General features: G+C 54.1%; 1 protein-coding gene across 3 annotated transcripts in view; it reads right to left on the bottom strand.

Annotated features, from left to right (window-relative positions):
• Window positions 1-1,153: 1,153 nt before the first annotated feature.
• KMT5A (lysine methyltransferase 5A) overlaps window positions 1,154-15,092 on the bottom strand; it is a 16,007-nt gene continuing 2,068 nt past the window's right edge. For 2 of the 3 annotated variants that reach the window (XM_040620012.1, XM_040620011.1), the window contains exons 3-7: window positions 10,235-10,454; window positions 9,733-9,820; window positions 5,164-5,223; window positions 3,758-3,948; window positions 1,154-3,030 (exon numbers count right to left, since the gene is read on the bottom strand). In XM_040620012.1, coding sequence (XP_040475946.1) covers window positions 2,820-3,030; window positions 3,758-3,948; window positions 5,164-5,223; window positions 9,733-9,820; window positions 10,235-10,454 — 770 coding nt within the window. In that variant the 3' untranslated portion in view covers window positions 1,154-2,819. Of the gene's footprint in view, window positions 3,031-3,757; window positions 3,949-5,163; window positions 5,224-9,732; window positions 9,821-10,234; window positions 10,455-13,614; window positions 13,772-14,957; window positions 15,075-15,092 lie in introns of those variants that run through there. The other variant, XM_040620013.1, reaches the window with a different exon arrangement.

The following is a 15,092-nucleotide window of genomic DNA, read 5'->3' as shown; positions in this document are numbered from 1 at the left end:
TCCCAGGACCCCAAGATCATGACTTGAGCCGAAGGCAGATGCCCAACTGACTGAGCCACCCAGGTGCCCCTCTTTTTTTTTTTTTTTTAAGATTTTATTTATTTGAGAGAGAAAGCACGAGCAGGGGGAGGGGGAGGGACAGAGGGAGACACAGACTCCCTGCTGGGGGGGGGGGGCGTGGGGCTTGATCCCTGGGCCTGAGATCATGACCTGAGCCGAAATCAAAAGTTGGACACTTAACCAGACACTTAACCGACTGAGTCACCCAGGCGCCCCGAAACAAAGGCAAGTTTCAATCCTAACAGCAAACATGGATGCCGGAGGGGTAGCTAGGTGCAAGGCAGTGCTCCCCATGCTTTTCCTGTCCTAACTCGTGTAACATGGTCACCCGCACTCATGCACCAGCACTGCTCCATGTTGCGGAGGAGAGAAATGGCACCCAGAGCTGTCACCTGCCCAAGGTCACAGAGCTGGCTGTTCCAGGGCTGAGTGCACTTGGCCACCAGGCCACCCTGTTCCAAGGTGAACATGTATGCATCCACGACGGCTGAATCCTCAGGACACCCCTGCATGTCAGCGGGGCAGAGGCTGTGCCCGGGTGATGGTCAAGCTTCGGAAAAGGAAAGGGTTTTGTGCAAGGTGACAGGATGCCAAACACAGCTGGTGCTGGCGCCAGATCTCCTGCTTGTCAACCAAGGACTCTATCCACTGTCCCCATCCACCTGGAGTGTGGGCGGCTGGTGGGGGGTGCGGTGGGTACAGATATCTGGACTGGTAAGAGGGACTTCCCGCACAAGAGGGCACAGTTGATGCCAGGTGTTCTAAGGGAGGATTCAACATGCATTAGCTTTTAATCTTCTCTGGCACCTATGACCCCCACTGTACAAATGAACACACTGTCCCCTAGGAGGACATTCACCAAAACACACACATACTGCTGTGTAAACCCCCCCCTTTTTTTTTTTTTTAAGATTTTAAGTAATCTCTGCACCCAACATGGGGCTTGAACCCACAACCCTGAGATCAAGAGTTGCATGCTCTACCAACTGAGCCAGCTGGGTACCCCTGCTCTGTAACCTTTTTGTAAAATAAAGCAAAAATCCAATCCTCTATCTCTACCTTATAAAAAACAGAAAGACACGCAGGTGGCCTCGCCTGGCAATAAATATTTTAATTTTTGTTTCATTTTTATGATGACAAATAATTTTCAAGTTATTTCCTTTTTTTTTTTTTTAAATACAAAGCTAAACCACAAACAGGTACAACCAAGACATTTTATCTCACATTTACACACTCTGTCGGATCCTCCTCCAATTCTCTGACCACTGACCAGGCAAATGTGGGGTGTGGGGGGGGAAGACTTTCTCAGGTAGCACCGTGGTGAGGCCGGGGGGGCATCAACGTTGAGGACAGGCTCTCATACCTGTCTCCATTCACATTTACCTGGGACCAGGGGAGGCCGGGAGACCCCAGATCATGGATCTGGAGCCATGGCCCCCTGGACTGCAGGTTAACAGAGGGAGAATAGGTCCCCCTTCAGGAGGGAGGAGGAAGCTACCTACTCCTGCATCACAGTCAAGGTGAAAACTTTACCCTTGGCCTTGATCCCTGGGCTGCTGTGGGCCAGCCCACTACCCTGCGCAACAGCAGCTGCGGTGGGGGCCCTGCATTTCAGGGTCTGTGGGCTCCCCCTTCGGTTCATGGCTGCATCTTCAATTTTGCAGGAAGGACACCAGGCGGTCTGACAAACAGAAAGCCTGACAGCAGGTCTAGAACTTTCAACCCATTGGAATCGGGTCAGGGTGGGGGGGAGGGGGGTAATGGGTAAGTAATTTCTGGTCCCGCTACAAAACTTTTATTTTTGATTAGAATAGAGTACCATCTCAAATCTCTTCTACAAAAACAAAAACCAAAAAAAAAAAAAAAAAAAAAAGAAGAGAAAAAGAAAGAAAAACGCAGCCACTTCACTCACTTCAAGACCTATATACATGTAAGTTGTTTTCTGTGGTTTTTTCTCTTTTTTTTTTTTGTCTTTTTTAAATTTTTAAATTTTTATTATTATTTTTTTAAAATAAATTCAGTGTTCACATTTCTATAAAGAATTAACCCAGTTTTGGGAAACCCTGCCCCGGCAGGGCGAGCAAGCAATGCTTTTCCCTGCCCACATCTACTCTGATTACCCGCCCTGATGCTTCGAGGTGCCCAGAAAAGCGGCAGCCTGTGGAAGAGTAAACCTAGGCTCGGCCCACGCCCGGGGGCCACTGGGTCAGTAAGCTTTCGAGAAAGCAGAGGGGAAGACTAGCTTACTGTGAAACCTTTTTAAAAAATATTCATACACTTCCATGTGCGCCTGTCCAGACGTCAGGAAAACAAGAGCTTGGGAACACCCCGCTGGGCCTCGGGAGGCCGCGTCCTCGGGGAGTGGCCTGCGCGTGGCCGGCGGGGGTGTGGGGAGGAGAGTCCTGGCTCTTCGCAGGAGGCGGGAGTCACCCAGCTTCCTAGTTCATGTTCGCTCTTTCTCTAAAACCTGTGCTGCATCTTTGACTGCATGCACGGGAAGCACGAACGTGTGACTTGTATGCAAAAAAGGTACAAAAACAACTAGAATATAAAAGTTTTGGTAATATAAGGCCATCTGTTCAAGTCCACCTTGGAAACCTGTAACAGATATTTAAATACTACAGTGAAAAGGCATCTTAATATACTTTTTAAAAACATCTGAAGTAATTTGCTAAGATTAAGTGTGTAAAAAAAAAAATCAATTCCCTTTGAGGGCACTTTGTCCATGGAAGAAGGGAGGGGCGGGGAGGACGGGGAGGTTAATGCTTCAGCCAGGGGTAGGCTTCGATGGAAGCCCGGCTGCGGTCCCCATAGTCATACAGGAGCTCCTCCCCGGCCTTGATGTCGCGGGAGGCGATGAGGATGAGGTGAGGCACGCCGTCGATGTCGTGCAGTTTGGTTTGGCAGTTCCCACATTTACTGTGATTGATCAGTCTTCCCAGGCGGTTTGTCTCTCTAGTTGCATCCACACTGGCGGGAGGGAGGGCAACAGAGGATTAAATTGATAAAGAGGCTTTTGATCCCAGTCACAGCCAGCTCTGGACTCTGGTGGGATGTCGATTTATAGCCACGTTTGGGGGAAAGCAATTTAAATCAAAAAAACATTTTTAAGAGCCCAGGGAGGCACTGGGTGAGATAGTCAAGGGGTGGGAGGAGACAGGAGTGCAAAGGCTCTTTGTGGGGGGCCCATGAGGCAAGTGCATAATAAATAAATGAATAAAAACCAGCTCTGCTGGTGGTGGGGGGAGCTGTGTGTGGGGAGGCAGGGGGCGTCGGGAACTCTCCGTACCTTCTGCTCCATTTTGCTGGGAACATAAAACTGTTCGGAAAAAGACAGCCTAATAAAAAAAAAACCCAATCAAGCGCACTGGCCATACGGGGAAAGGAGCAGTCAGTGATTTTTAGAGCTGCCCTGGCCGAGCGCCACCAGGGAGCGGCCTGGTGAGCCTCGGAGCGGGCTGTCACCGACTAGTCCTGCTTCTCGTCTGGTCAGATGGCAGCCAGAACGGCTCTGATCCCAAATGTGAAAATGGCAAATGGGGGGAAAGCGGCTTCGTGGCTTTGAAAAAAACGTAGCAAGAACGAAACAGGAAGCAGGAGCAAGAGGAAGAAGCAGGGTGTTCCCGTGGCTCCCGGCCTGAGGCCTGTCCTCTCTGCCAGGGCGCAGGGAAGCCACCTGAAGTTCCAGCGGACTTACCAGTAGGTTTTGCTCAGATACTGAAAATAGTACATGTAGCAGCCCGTGGAAGGATCCTGTGCATACAGGGCCTCCCGCTTCTTGGCGTCGGTGATCTCGATGAGGTCCCCATGGTACTCGACCACAAACTCGCCCCGGGAGAACTGCTTGGTGGCGATCACACCCCTGCCCTTGCCGTCAATGAGGTCAATCTGTTGAGAGGTGAGGAGAAGCGTTGCTCCCTGACCTCACGCGTGGCCGGCTGCCTGGGCTCGCCCACCTTCTTTTCACAGCTTTGCTGAGGTATGCTCTAGATCCCGCTCCCTTTACGGACACGGCACAACGGTACTGTTAAACGTGTATGGTTGTGCAGCCATCCCCGCAATCGATCACCCCAAAAAGGCCCCTTGTGCCCTCTGCAAAGCACCATTACATCTGAGCCTCCTGAGAGATCTGCTGAGTGGGTGTTGCCCCATTTTGCAGACGAGAAAACAGAGGCTCGGAGAGACAGAACCACGTCCGAGGCCATGTGGCTGGAAAGTGGTAAAGACCGACTCATATCCACATACGTGGCCTCTTCTGGGGAGTAGTAGGACCCCGTGTTCCAAGTGTCTCCTTTTTTCTGCAATTTACCCTCCCATGCCTCTCCTCGCTCCATTTTAAGTGGGGTTGCAAGGTGACTGTTTGAGGGACCCAGACTTAAATTCGGGTCCTCCTAGATGGGTGGGTGGAACTGAGGCTTTTTTCTGACCCTGGAGTCCCAGCCCAGACCCACCTGGCGGCCACTGTAGGCTCCGCCCCTCTCATCCACCTAATGTGCTTGCAATATCTGAGAAGAGGCGATTTCTTGGACCCTGTCATTTCCCAGGAAAACACAGTTTAGGAAAAATGTATCAGTTTGCCCAGGCCTCATGCTAAATGAAAGAAAGCTAGATACAACAGGCCATCTACTCTGTGACTGTGTTTGTATGAAATGTCCAGAACGGCAAATCTATAGGCACAGAGCCGGGGCTGGGGGAGTGCAGATGGCTACTGGGCGTAGTGTTTCCATCTGGGAGGATGAGAAAGTTCTGGAACTAGACTAGACAGGGATGATGGCTGTACAACGCCGTGAATGTACTTAATGACACTGAATTGTACGCTTTAAACGAATTAAAAAGGTACGTTTTATGTGTTATACATATGCTACTGCAATTTTAAAAAGTTTTCTCAGGACAACGTTTCCCATATAAAGGCCATTAATGTTTCCTTCCTGAAACGTTCCCTGAAGAGATTTAGTATCTGGCCCCTTGACAACCAAAGAGTCTGACTAGTCGCAGTGGCCGTTACGGGGTTCTGGCAGCCCGCCGGCTGCTAGGAGCTGAGGAGCAGGGCCGGGGGGACGCTCCAGCCTTAGCCTCCGAGCAGTAGGCCCCGCTGCCCCTTACCTTCATTCCTTCTTCCTTCCCACTTTCAATCAACTCGTCTATTCTTTTCCTTTCTTCAGACTGGGTGGAGGGAAGAAAAACAAGAAGTACTTCAGCATTCTCTCCTGGGCCACTCTGGGCAGCCTGGAGCTCCCGCAGGGTCACTCACGGCTGGCCTCCGTGACATCAGTCCCCAAAGATGCCCACGTCCCCACTGCCCCATCCGTTTCTCACTGTCCGTCTGTTGTGGACAATGGGCCACCTAGGGCTCAAATGGACCAGGAGGGACACAGTGGTGGCCCGAATGCAGAATTGGGTTGGGGTCTACGTTCTATCTGGCACGTACAGTCTATTTCAAACTACCTACACTGCCGACATGTAAAAATCAGGACTCTGACTTCATACAACATCAGTTGGGGCAGACGAGATGCTGTGCCTTTCGAAGAGGCCAGTGTACACCGCGTCCTTCCTGTCTGATGGCTCCTGTAGACACCCTGATTTAGGAACTTTGACCTGAGTCTCCATGAAGCCACTGCCACGGATGAGAATAGGGCCTCCCACCCCCAAGAGGCAGTACCACCCTGAGCAAAGAAGTTAGACAGGAGTGGACGCTCCTGGCCTCACCTGCCACTTAGGGCCACCACCTTCCTCCCAGATCCAAGTCCCATGCTCCGTCCGTGCCCAGGACTACAGGGAGGCACAGGGAGGCACACAGACACCAAACAGAAGCCCAGGCCCTCCAGCGGCTGCCACAGCTGGGCACACAGGCAAGGCCTCCACCCGTCGCTGAGCACAGACCCCGCCGAGCCAGTGGCCACGGCCTGCAGCGCACATGGACTTTCCCGATCCCTCTCCACGTGGATGTACTGAACTCCTGTGGCCTCTGCGGGTTTACGGACACTGCGTAAGAGCCACACCAGATACCCCTGCATCCAGCCCACGTCCCGGCTCTTCCATGGCCACCTTCCAGCCACGCCATGGGCGCCTCCCCGGGCTCCTAGAGTCCGCTCCGACCACTCTCTTCACTCCGTTCCTCGCGCAGCAGCCAGAGGGGTTTTGTAAAAACGTACGTAAGGGGCGCCTGGGCGGCTCAGTCGGTTTGGCATCTGACTCTTGGTTTTGGCTCAGGTCATGATCTCCTGGGGTCACGGTATAGAGCCCCACCACTGGGCTCTGAGCTCTGCAGGGAGTCTGCTTGAGAGTCTCTCTCTCTTTTCCCTTCCCACCCCCCCCCACTCACTCTCATATAAATAAATCTTTAAAAAATAAAATATGAGGCGCCTAGGTGGCTCAGTCAGTTAAGCGTCTGCCTACGGCTCAGGTCATGACCCCAGGGTCCTGGGATCGAGTCCCGCGTCCCCTCTGCCTCTGTCCCTTCCCCAATAGTAATGGGTCAATCGATGTTGGTTCATTGTGACAAATGTACCAGGACAGTGTATGTAAGGTGTTAGTGATGGGGAAACTGAGTAAAGGGTCTATGGGAGTAGTCTGTACTATCTCTGCAACTCCTCTATGAATCTAAAATTATTCCAAAATAAAAAGCTTATTTAGAGAATAGCAAAAACTTGGGGCGCCTGGGGGGTGCAGTCTGCTGAGTGTCCAACTCCTGGTTTCGGCTCAGGTCATGATCTCACGAGATCGAGCCCTGCGTCCAGCTCTGCACTCAGTGGGAGTCTGCTTCAGACTCTCTCTCCCCCTCTCCCTTTGCCCCGCCCCCGCTCTCAAATGAATAAATAAATCTTAAAAAAAAAAAGAGAGAGAGAAGTAAAAGCTTTTCCATACCTTCCCCCTGCTACAGAGATAAAATCCTATGAGGTTCTGGAGGGTCCAGGCCCTGCCGCATCCGCCATCTTCACCCTTGCTTCCACATTCTGGCCACACTGGCTGACTCTCCTATAGGGCCAGGCTTGTTTCTGCCTCGGGGCCTTTGCACGTGCTCTTCACCCAGCCTGGAATACCCCTTCCGCAATCCATTCATCTGGCTTGTGTCCTCCCTTCCTTCCAAGCTCTGCTCAAAAGGCACCTCCTTGGTTGAAACCTTCGTGACTACCGTAGCTAACATAGCCTCAGCCACACCGTGCTTCCAAACCACTGTTTTATTAAATGTCAAAGGACTATCCAAAATGATCTTATTCTCTGGTTGTTTTTTTTAAGTTGTCGATCGCTCCCCACCTGAATATAAGCTCCTGAGGACTGGGGCCTGATCTTGTATGCCGTGGAATATCCTGGGCTACAACAGTGCCTGGCACATAGTAAGCCCTCAAAGCAATGGCATCAACACACACACATCACACACACAACCACCCTGCTGAGAAATTATTAGTGTGCGGAGGAGACCAGACCAGGGAGAAGTACAGTAAGCTCTGTAACCGGGAGTGACGGAGGGCTAGGCACCCGAGGACTTTCCTGCCATGACCGACTGAGACACAAGGAGCTGAGCTGGGGGGAGCTGGGACCGGGCTAGATGCCCTGAATGCAGAGGCACAGTCTGAGTTTTGTTCTAGAGGCTCAGCGCTTGGGGACACGTATCACCCAGCTCCAGGCTTCCGAAAGAGAATTCAGGCAGCAGCCTATGGGGGGCTGGAGGCAGACTGAGTGGGAGGTAAGCAAGGTCTGAATTAGGTCGGGGCTGCTCTGCACATCAGGCCTGGGGCTGGGCTGGGGAGGAAGAAGCCAGGGCACTGCCAACAGGCACAGTTCCTGCCCCCGTGCAGGCTGTCACCCCACCCACAACTAGGCCAGCCAGCTAAGGGGCCCCCGCAGCGAAGCAACAAGGGGCTCAGGGCATCTCTCCAAGGCCCAGTGTCCACCCTCTTCCCTGACTCTGGCTCTGGCTGCTCTGCCTTCAAACCCAATTAAGTATCTGCAAAGGTTTTAATTTTAGTTTCTCCCCTGGCTACCCCCAGACTCCTCTTATGCCCCATGTGCCTGGGCCCTGGTTTCTGGGGCCCCAAAGAGCAGGCAGGTCAGGACTGACCTCACCTCTCAGATGAGGCCCAGCTGCTCCCCCCTCGAGCTTTACCTGTGCCATCAAGACAAGACACTGTCCCCGCCGGCCACAGCCTCTCCGCCCCAGCCAACAACCGCCTTACCGCCTGGCCAGCCACCACCTGGCCGTGGCGCACACGCAGGAGAGCCAACCCAAACCAGGGGAGCACAGCACGGCTCTCCCTCGCCACTGGCTCTTTGCTGCCATGGCAAGGCTTACTATGCTGCAGACCAAGCTTCGGAGGAGCGAGTCTCTGTTCCCTTCTGCTCACCTGCTGCAACATTTTGCAGACCTGCAGCACGTCCGTGGCAGCCTTCCCCTCCTCCGGCCAGAAAAGCCTTTCCTTTTTTTATTAAAAAGGCCCACTCTGCTGCCCCTGCTCTGCAGCCCACGGCAGGCCTGGGCGCGGCCCCAGTGCTCCTGGTGCGGGCGCCGCCGCCCCGACCACGGCTGGGAGGTGTCCGGGGCTCTGGGGCCTGGCGCCACCTCGCCCTCTGCAGTGCTGTCTTCAAGAGTGACCTAGCACAGCCTCCCGCTGCAGGCGAGCATTTTATAACAGCTCGTTCTTGGCTGAAAGACATTGCCTTTCTAAAGAAATAAAGCCAAGGCTTCCCTGGGGGGGGGGGATGGACCCCTTTCTCATTTCTTTTAAAGGAAGCCTCATCGATTCAAACACGCGGAGAAAGAGAATGCGAATTGCCGTACCTGTATCTACAGTTTTAACACACAGGACGCCGGAGTCTAGCTCCGACTGAAATGCTAAAACCCACAAGGCTTCAAGGAGGGAGGATGGGGGGGCGGTGCACACAGAACTTCCCCGCCTCTCTGTGGGGGCGGCAAGCCGAGCAGCCCCAGGTGGCTCTGCGGCTGTGGGAGGGCAGAGGGCTGCAGGGAGACCACGCCCGGGTCTGTCTGTCTCCACAGAAAGGCAATGACCACACCTCACCGCATCAAATATTGATCGACTGCTGACTGCCTGCCGGCTCCGTGCTCTGCAGACACCGCGGGCGGAGGCCGCTTTAGGAGAGAGGGGCCACAGGAAGTGACAACAATGGGGAAGCAATGGCAGCAGTACTAATAGTTAACCGGTGCCTCCAGGGGCTAGGCATGGTTCCCAGTGTTCCTTGTGCAGAACTCACTGAATCCTCCCAACAACAAGCCTACAAGATACTGCTCTATTACCCCATTTTACAGATAGGGCAACCGAGGCACAGAGCAGCTAAGCACTACCCAAGGTCATACAACCAGTACGCGGCTTCCGAGCCACTGCTCTGTACCACCTTGAGACGCGACACGGGAAGCGTGAGGAGCAGACAGACCCGCCCCGAAAGCGCATGCGGCCCTCCCCGAGGCCCCAGGCTCTCACTGCCCTGCCAGCACGTCCTGTTACGGGGACGCAGGACTTCCCGTGCCAGGGCTACAGCCTCCAACGCTCCTTCACAGAAGCATCTTAACCGAGCCTCACGGTGACCCCAAACGTCAGATGATGCCCACTAGGCCAAGGAGAATGCCGAGGCCACGCAGGCCGCCTGCCCCAGGACGACCCCGAGAAAGCTCCCGTCCTGCCCTCCGAGAGCGAGGACGAGAGCCGCGGACGCTACCTGCAGCTCGGCTTTGCTTTTCCTCGAGCTCCTTCGCACGGGGTAGAAATCCGTGAGTTTGCGGTTCTGTTGGGGTTTCCCTTGAGCTCTGGGGTGGGAAGGGCAGAGGAGAAAACAAGGGTGAGCAGTGGACCCACACTCACACCCAGGAGGCACGAAGCTCCTCAGGAGCTGGCTCCCTGGCGCTGATGTCACTTCCACACGTCTGTCCCCTGGGGTCTGTGGTCACGGAGGCTCCCCTGCCCAAGGGGGCCTCAGAGCGTCAAAAGACAGGCCGCCGACGCTCAGTGCGAGTGTGTGTGCGGCGGGGCGGGGGAGCTCCTGAGCTCTGGCTCATACCAGACCGATGCTGACAGGTGACGGTGTCCCTGGCGCTGACCCACGGCCCCGAGCGTCGAGGACGCAGAGGCCGGGCGGGCCCTGCTTGCCCCCGGCTGGCACCCGCTGCGGTCCGAAGCAGCACGCCGCGCCGCGCAGGGGAAGGGCTCCAGAAGGCACTTACTTCTTCCGAGGGGCCTGTTTGCCCTTGACGGGCTTCTTCAGGGCTTGCTTGGCCGCGGCCGCCGTGGCAGGATCACAAGACGAGGTCGGAGTTTTTGGAGGTTCTGCTGCTTCGGATTTTTGGTTTGGAAAAGGTGCCAGGGGACCTCTCCTGGCGTCTCTGAGCTTCTGTTCCTCGGACTTCATGGTGCTCCGCACTGCGTTCCCACTGTGTCTTTTCTCTGCAGGCAGAGCGTGGGGAAAGGCAGAGGGTTAGTCTCGACTCTCCGTCTCCCAATTTCTAGACCATCGGCCGCACTGTCAGCCAGGTTTTCAGACGACAGAGGAGCCTGGGTGTGTCAGGCGCAGGGCCCTCCGCCTCTGAACCCCGGTGTCTGCCAACGGCTTCCGGGGAAGCACGTGGCTTTCCTCTCTGACCCAGACACTGGGCAGAGCTTTTGCTCTGCATCTTTTTTACTTTTTTTCTCCTCAGCTTTACTGAGGTATAGCTGACAAAATAGTAAGATATCTGCCGTGTACTTCCTGATGATTTGACAGACGTCGTGGAAGGAGTCCCCCCACCTAGTCTGCAAACGGTTCTGATCTTCTGCACCTTGACGAGGGGGAGCCCTCGAGGCAGAGCCCCCACAGGCAGCGGCAGCTGCGCAGGTGCTCCCTCTGGAACTTTCAGGACCTGGGCTGCACACCCCACGGAAAAAAGCTCAATCCCCAGAGTGGGCCAGCGTCGATGGACAGGAATAAGGTAACAAAGCAGAACTTCTTCCCTAGCAAAGACCTCCTCCCCCAGAGCTGCCTGGCACGCTTCATTTCAGACTCTAGGAAAAAAACGTTTCCTCTTCTAAAGGGGCCAAAGCCCTACGTTCACAGTGGTTCTCCCCACAGTGACCCGGCACTGGTCAGTGCGGCGCCAGGAGGGACGGCGAAAAGGATTTGTTACTAAAAATAGTTGTGAAGCACCAGTGTGGGTGAATGATTCACTTTTTAAAAAAAACGATTTACTTAAAAAAAAAAAAAAAGTAAGTAATACATAGCTGGTAGGAACGTAAAATGGCGCAGTCACTTTACAAGAGTCTGGCAGTTGTTCAAAAGTTCAACATGGAGTTACCATATGACCCAGCAATTCCACGCCTAGGCGGCTGTTAAGAGAATTAAAAACATATGTCCATACAAAAACCTATATGTGAATGTTTGTGGCAGCTTATTCACAACAGCCAAAGAACAGAAACAACCCAAATGTCCATCCACCGATGACTGGGTGAGTACAGTGCGGTCCATCCACGGGACAGAATATTACTCAGCCACAGAAAGGAGTGAAGTCCTGACACCTGCCCTTGAAAACATGATGCTGAGTGGAGGAAGCCAGACACCGATGGCTACAGATTCTGTGGGATTCCATTTACATACGTCCGGAAGCGGCAAATCCACAGAGAAAGAAAGTACATTAGTGGTTGCCAGGGGCTGGGGGGAGAGACGGAATGAGAGACTGCCAATGGGTACAAGGCTTCTTTTTTGGGGTGAGGAGATGTTCTGGTACCAGACAGCTGGTCATGGCTGCACCTGTCTGTGAACAGACTAAAACCCACCACATTGTACACTTTGAAACGGTGACCTCTAGGATATGCGAATTAGAGCTCAATAAATAAGCGGAAAAGAGAACTGTATCAAACTCCACCCGGGGCCATTCTCACTGCCTTACACACCTTAAGCGGAACCAGAGGGAGTGAATTCCAGGACGTCACCCATAAACCCCTAGGAGCGCGTGACGCCCTTGAACGTCAGCTACTACGTCAGTCTGAGTCGAAGCAGACAAAAAGTTCAGAATCAAGGACAAAAGCCTGGCCCCTGGGCTCTCCTCCAAAATATATCTGGCCCCAAATCCTAATCGTTGCCATTTAGCGGCACCACAAGTCAAGTAAGCTAGCCTGTGCACCATGTCACCATTTAGAATCATTTACATTCCATCCTATTCCAGGAGGGATGGGAGACTGCCTGGTAACCACTCAGGGAGAGCCCCTTCCCTAGTCGCCTACATGGTAGGTGGTAGCCTAAGAGCTGCCAATGCAGTGAGGAACAGGCCAGCACAGGAAGGGTTGCCAGTGTGGAGCACTGTACAAAGCCCTCTGCACCCATGCTTTTTTTTTTTTTTTTTTTTAAGATTTTATTTATTTATTTATTTGACAGAGAGAGACAGCCAACAGGAGCAGGAACACAAGCAGGGGGAGTGGGAGAGGAAGAAGCAGGCTCCCAGCGGAGGAGCCCCATGCGGGAATCGATCCCAGCACTCTGGGATCACGCCCCGAGCCAAAGGCAGACACTTAATGACTGAGCCACCCCGGCGCCCCTCTGCACCCATGCTTTAACCAATCTTCATAAAAGCCCTGCGGAACAGGAGTTCTCCCTCCCACTTCAGAGATGAAAGAACTAAAGCTCAGAAAAGTGGAGTGACCTGCCCCAGCCTCTCCTTGTTTAAGTGGCAGAGCTAGGATTAGACCCCAAGTCATTTGAAGACTGACTGAAATAGTATCACCCACTGCCCTGGGCAGGGAACCAAGCCGAGGCCTGGCTCCTGCTCCTGTTCTGGGCTTCCCTACCCCTAGCGCTCAGACCTGGCCCCGGACATTGGCCTCACCATCACTTATGGTACTTTCTGTAAATAAATTACGAGGCTTCCTTGTCTGAAGCTTCTGGCAGCCAGAGCTCTGTTTCTTTAAGGCAAATTTCAATTAGGCGGGAGCTTGGTGAATTGGGGAAAGCTCCTATTCCCTACTGCAGCTTTAAAAGGGGAAATATTTGGAAGAGAGCAAGATTTCTATGAGGTTTCAGCTTGTTTTGCAGGGCCGAACAGAATTTTCGGTAACTAGGTATTTTTTTTTTTTCGATATTTTAACTCCAAACCTCACCACAGAGTATGCTGCTTCAGAGAGCAGCACTGAACACTTGAGTGGAAAGAAACTCAGAAATGAGGTCAAGGCCAGCTCAAAAGAGGGAAGGAAGTCAGTTCCCTGCGTTCACACAACACAGCTGGGACTGCAAGCACACGGTCTGCACTGCCCAGACTCGGAGCTTCTGTACTTTGGGTACTCGCCAGCCTCTTTAAATGCAGCTCAGGTGTTATTTTCGCAGAACAATCAAGCTTGAAGGACATGCTGACTCTTGTGAAAGCCGGGAAAACCTGTTAGACCGACAGGGCACACACCCTGGGACAGGCCACTCTTCCCCCTGTGTCTGTTTCTTAGCAGCAAGACAGAACACGGTTCAAACCCTTGAACCTGGGTTTGAAAAGGCTGGATAAACATTTAATATGTGTGCACAATTACGAAAGAGAGGGGCTTCGGCAACCCGACCAGCTGTGGTCAGAATAGGGCCATTTCAGAGCCTTACCTTCTCGTTTCCTGTAGAGTCCGGCTAATGGCTTCCCCTGGCATTTGACTTCGTGATGTACAACTGAGTTCTCTTCCTGAAGGGGGGAACGCATTCCAGAGCATTTGTTGGGGCTCATGTAGGAATAGATCTTTGATTGCCCGGTAAATACATTCTCCTAAAACGACAAATGCATGTTCTGAAAGAGGCTTGAAGAAGAAGATCCCAGGGCAAATGGCGGAGAAGGGCACTCAGAATAACAGACAGCATCTCTCAGAAGCAGGCCTCCAGGAACTGCCAGCCCCGGGAGAACAGTGGAAGGTTTAGGATCTCCCAGGTCGGAGTTAGACATTTCCCAAACTCACGGGGTCTCTAATTCTGGTCACTAAGGGCACATCTGGCCAGCAGGAAGCCAGCTGTATACCGAGGTGTATATACCAAGGTGTATACCAGAAGCAGATAACCTACCAGTAGCAGAGAGGTCAGAATGACCCAGACTGCACAACCGCAGAATTTGATGGGCTGGCCTATGTGCAGGAGCTAACTCCCCTGGCAGGAGCTGCAGGAACTCTTAGCACAGAGACAGGCCTCAGGGAATCTGATTAACCACTTCTTGGTCCTGAAGGCCGCCGGTAGGACTTGTCATCACTGCCTGAGCCTTCAGTGAGCCCAAGCCTGGCCCCTCTCAAATCAACACAGCCCAGCAGCCTCCCAGGACTGCGGGACTGGACTGCAGTGGTAATTGAGGGGTGGGGTTGGGGGTGGAGAGCTTAATAAAAGCAGAGCCTATAGCCAGCTCGTGTAGGGCGGTCACTCTACTGCAAATGGCATCTTGGCATTAATAGTAGGAGGGTGGGCAGGCGGGTGGGGCGGTACAGGTCACTGCTGGCGTCTCTGGGCGTGGGGCCTCTCCCCTGAGTAAGCACAGAATGGAGGAGGGCTTCCCCAGAAACACTGCTTGGGCCTTTCTGCCTGGTGAACCTTTAAACACCAAGTCAGCGAGACCCGTGACCTCTCTGAGGAACCCGGGCAGGCCCCGCACACCCTGGGATGGCAGCCACCGCCCGGGGAGCTGGCTCTCGGGGTGCGGAAATGCCATAAAGACACAAACTTTTCCGAGGTCAAATATTGCCAGGGTCATGGCGGAGCCAGTGGGGACGCCACTCCCAGGCAGGCAGCAGAAAAGGAAGCTGCCCGAGCCGGGCGCCCCGCCCGCACGCCCGCACCCCCGCCCCTGGGCCCAGGGCCCCGGGCGGGGGGTCCCGGGGCGCGAGCACGTGATCGCGGCGCCCGGCCGGCGGGGGCGGCCGGCCGCGCGGCCCCTCGGGGCGCGCTGAGTGAGTGCGGGGAGGGTGCCTGCTTACCCCGTTGGTGCGGGGCCTCCCCGGGCCCCTCCGCTCCACCATCTCCGGGCCCGGGGCCGTCGCTGCCACCGCCGCCGCCGCCGCCGCCGCCTCCACCGCGCGGGGCTTGGACATCTTCCTGCCTGGAGAGGGGGA

Source organism: Ursus maritimus, unplaced genomic scaffold (assembly GCF_017311325.1).
Source record: "Ursus maritimus isolate PB19 unplaced genomic scaffold, ASM1731132v1 scaffold_33, whole genome shotgun sequence".
Taxonomy (NCBI): domain Eukaryota; kingdom Metazoa; phylum Chordata; class Mammalia; order Carnivora; family Ursidae; genus Ursus; species Ursus maritimus.
The sequence above is the reverse complement of the archived record's forward strand: the minus strand, read 5'-3'. Positions and strand labels throughout refer to the sequence as shown.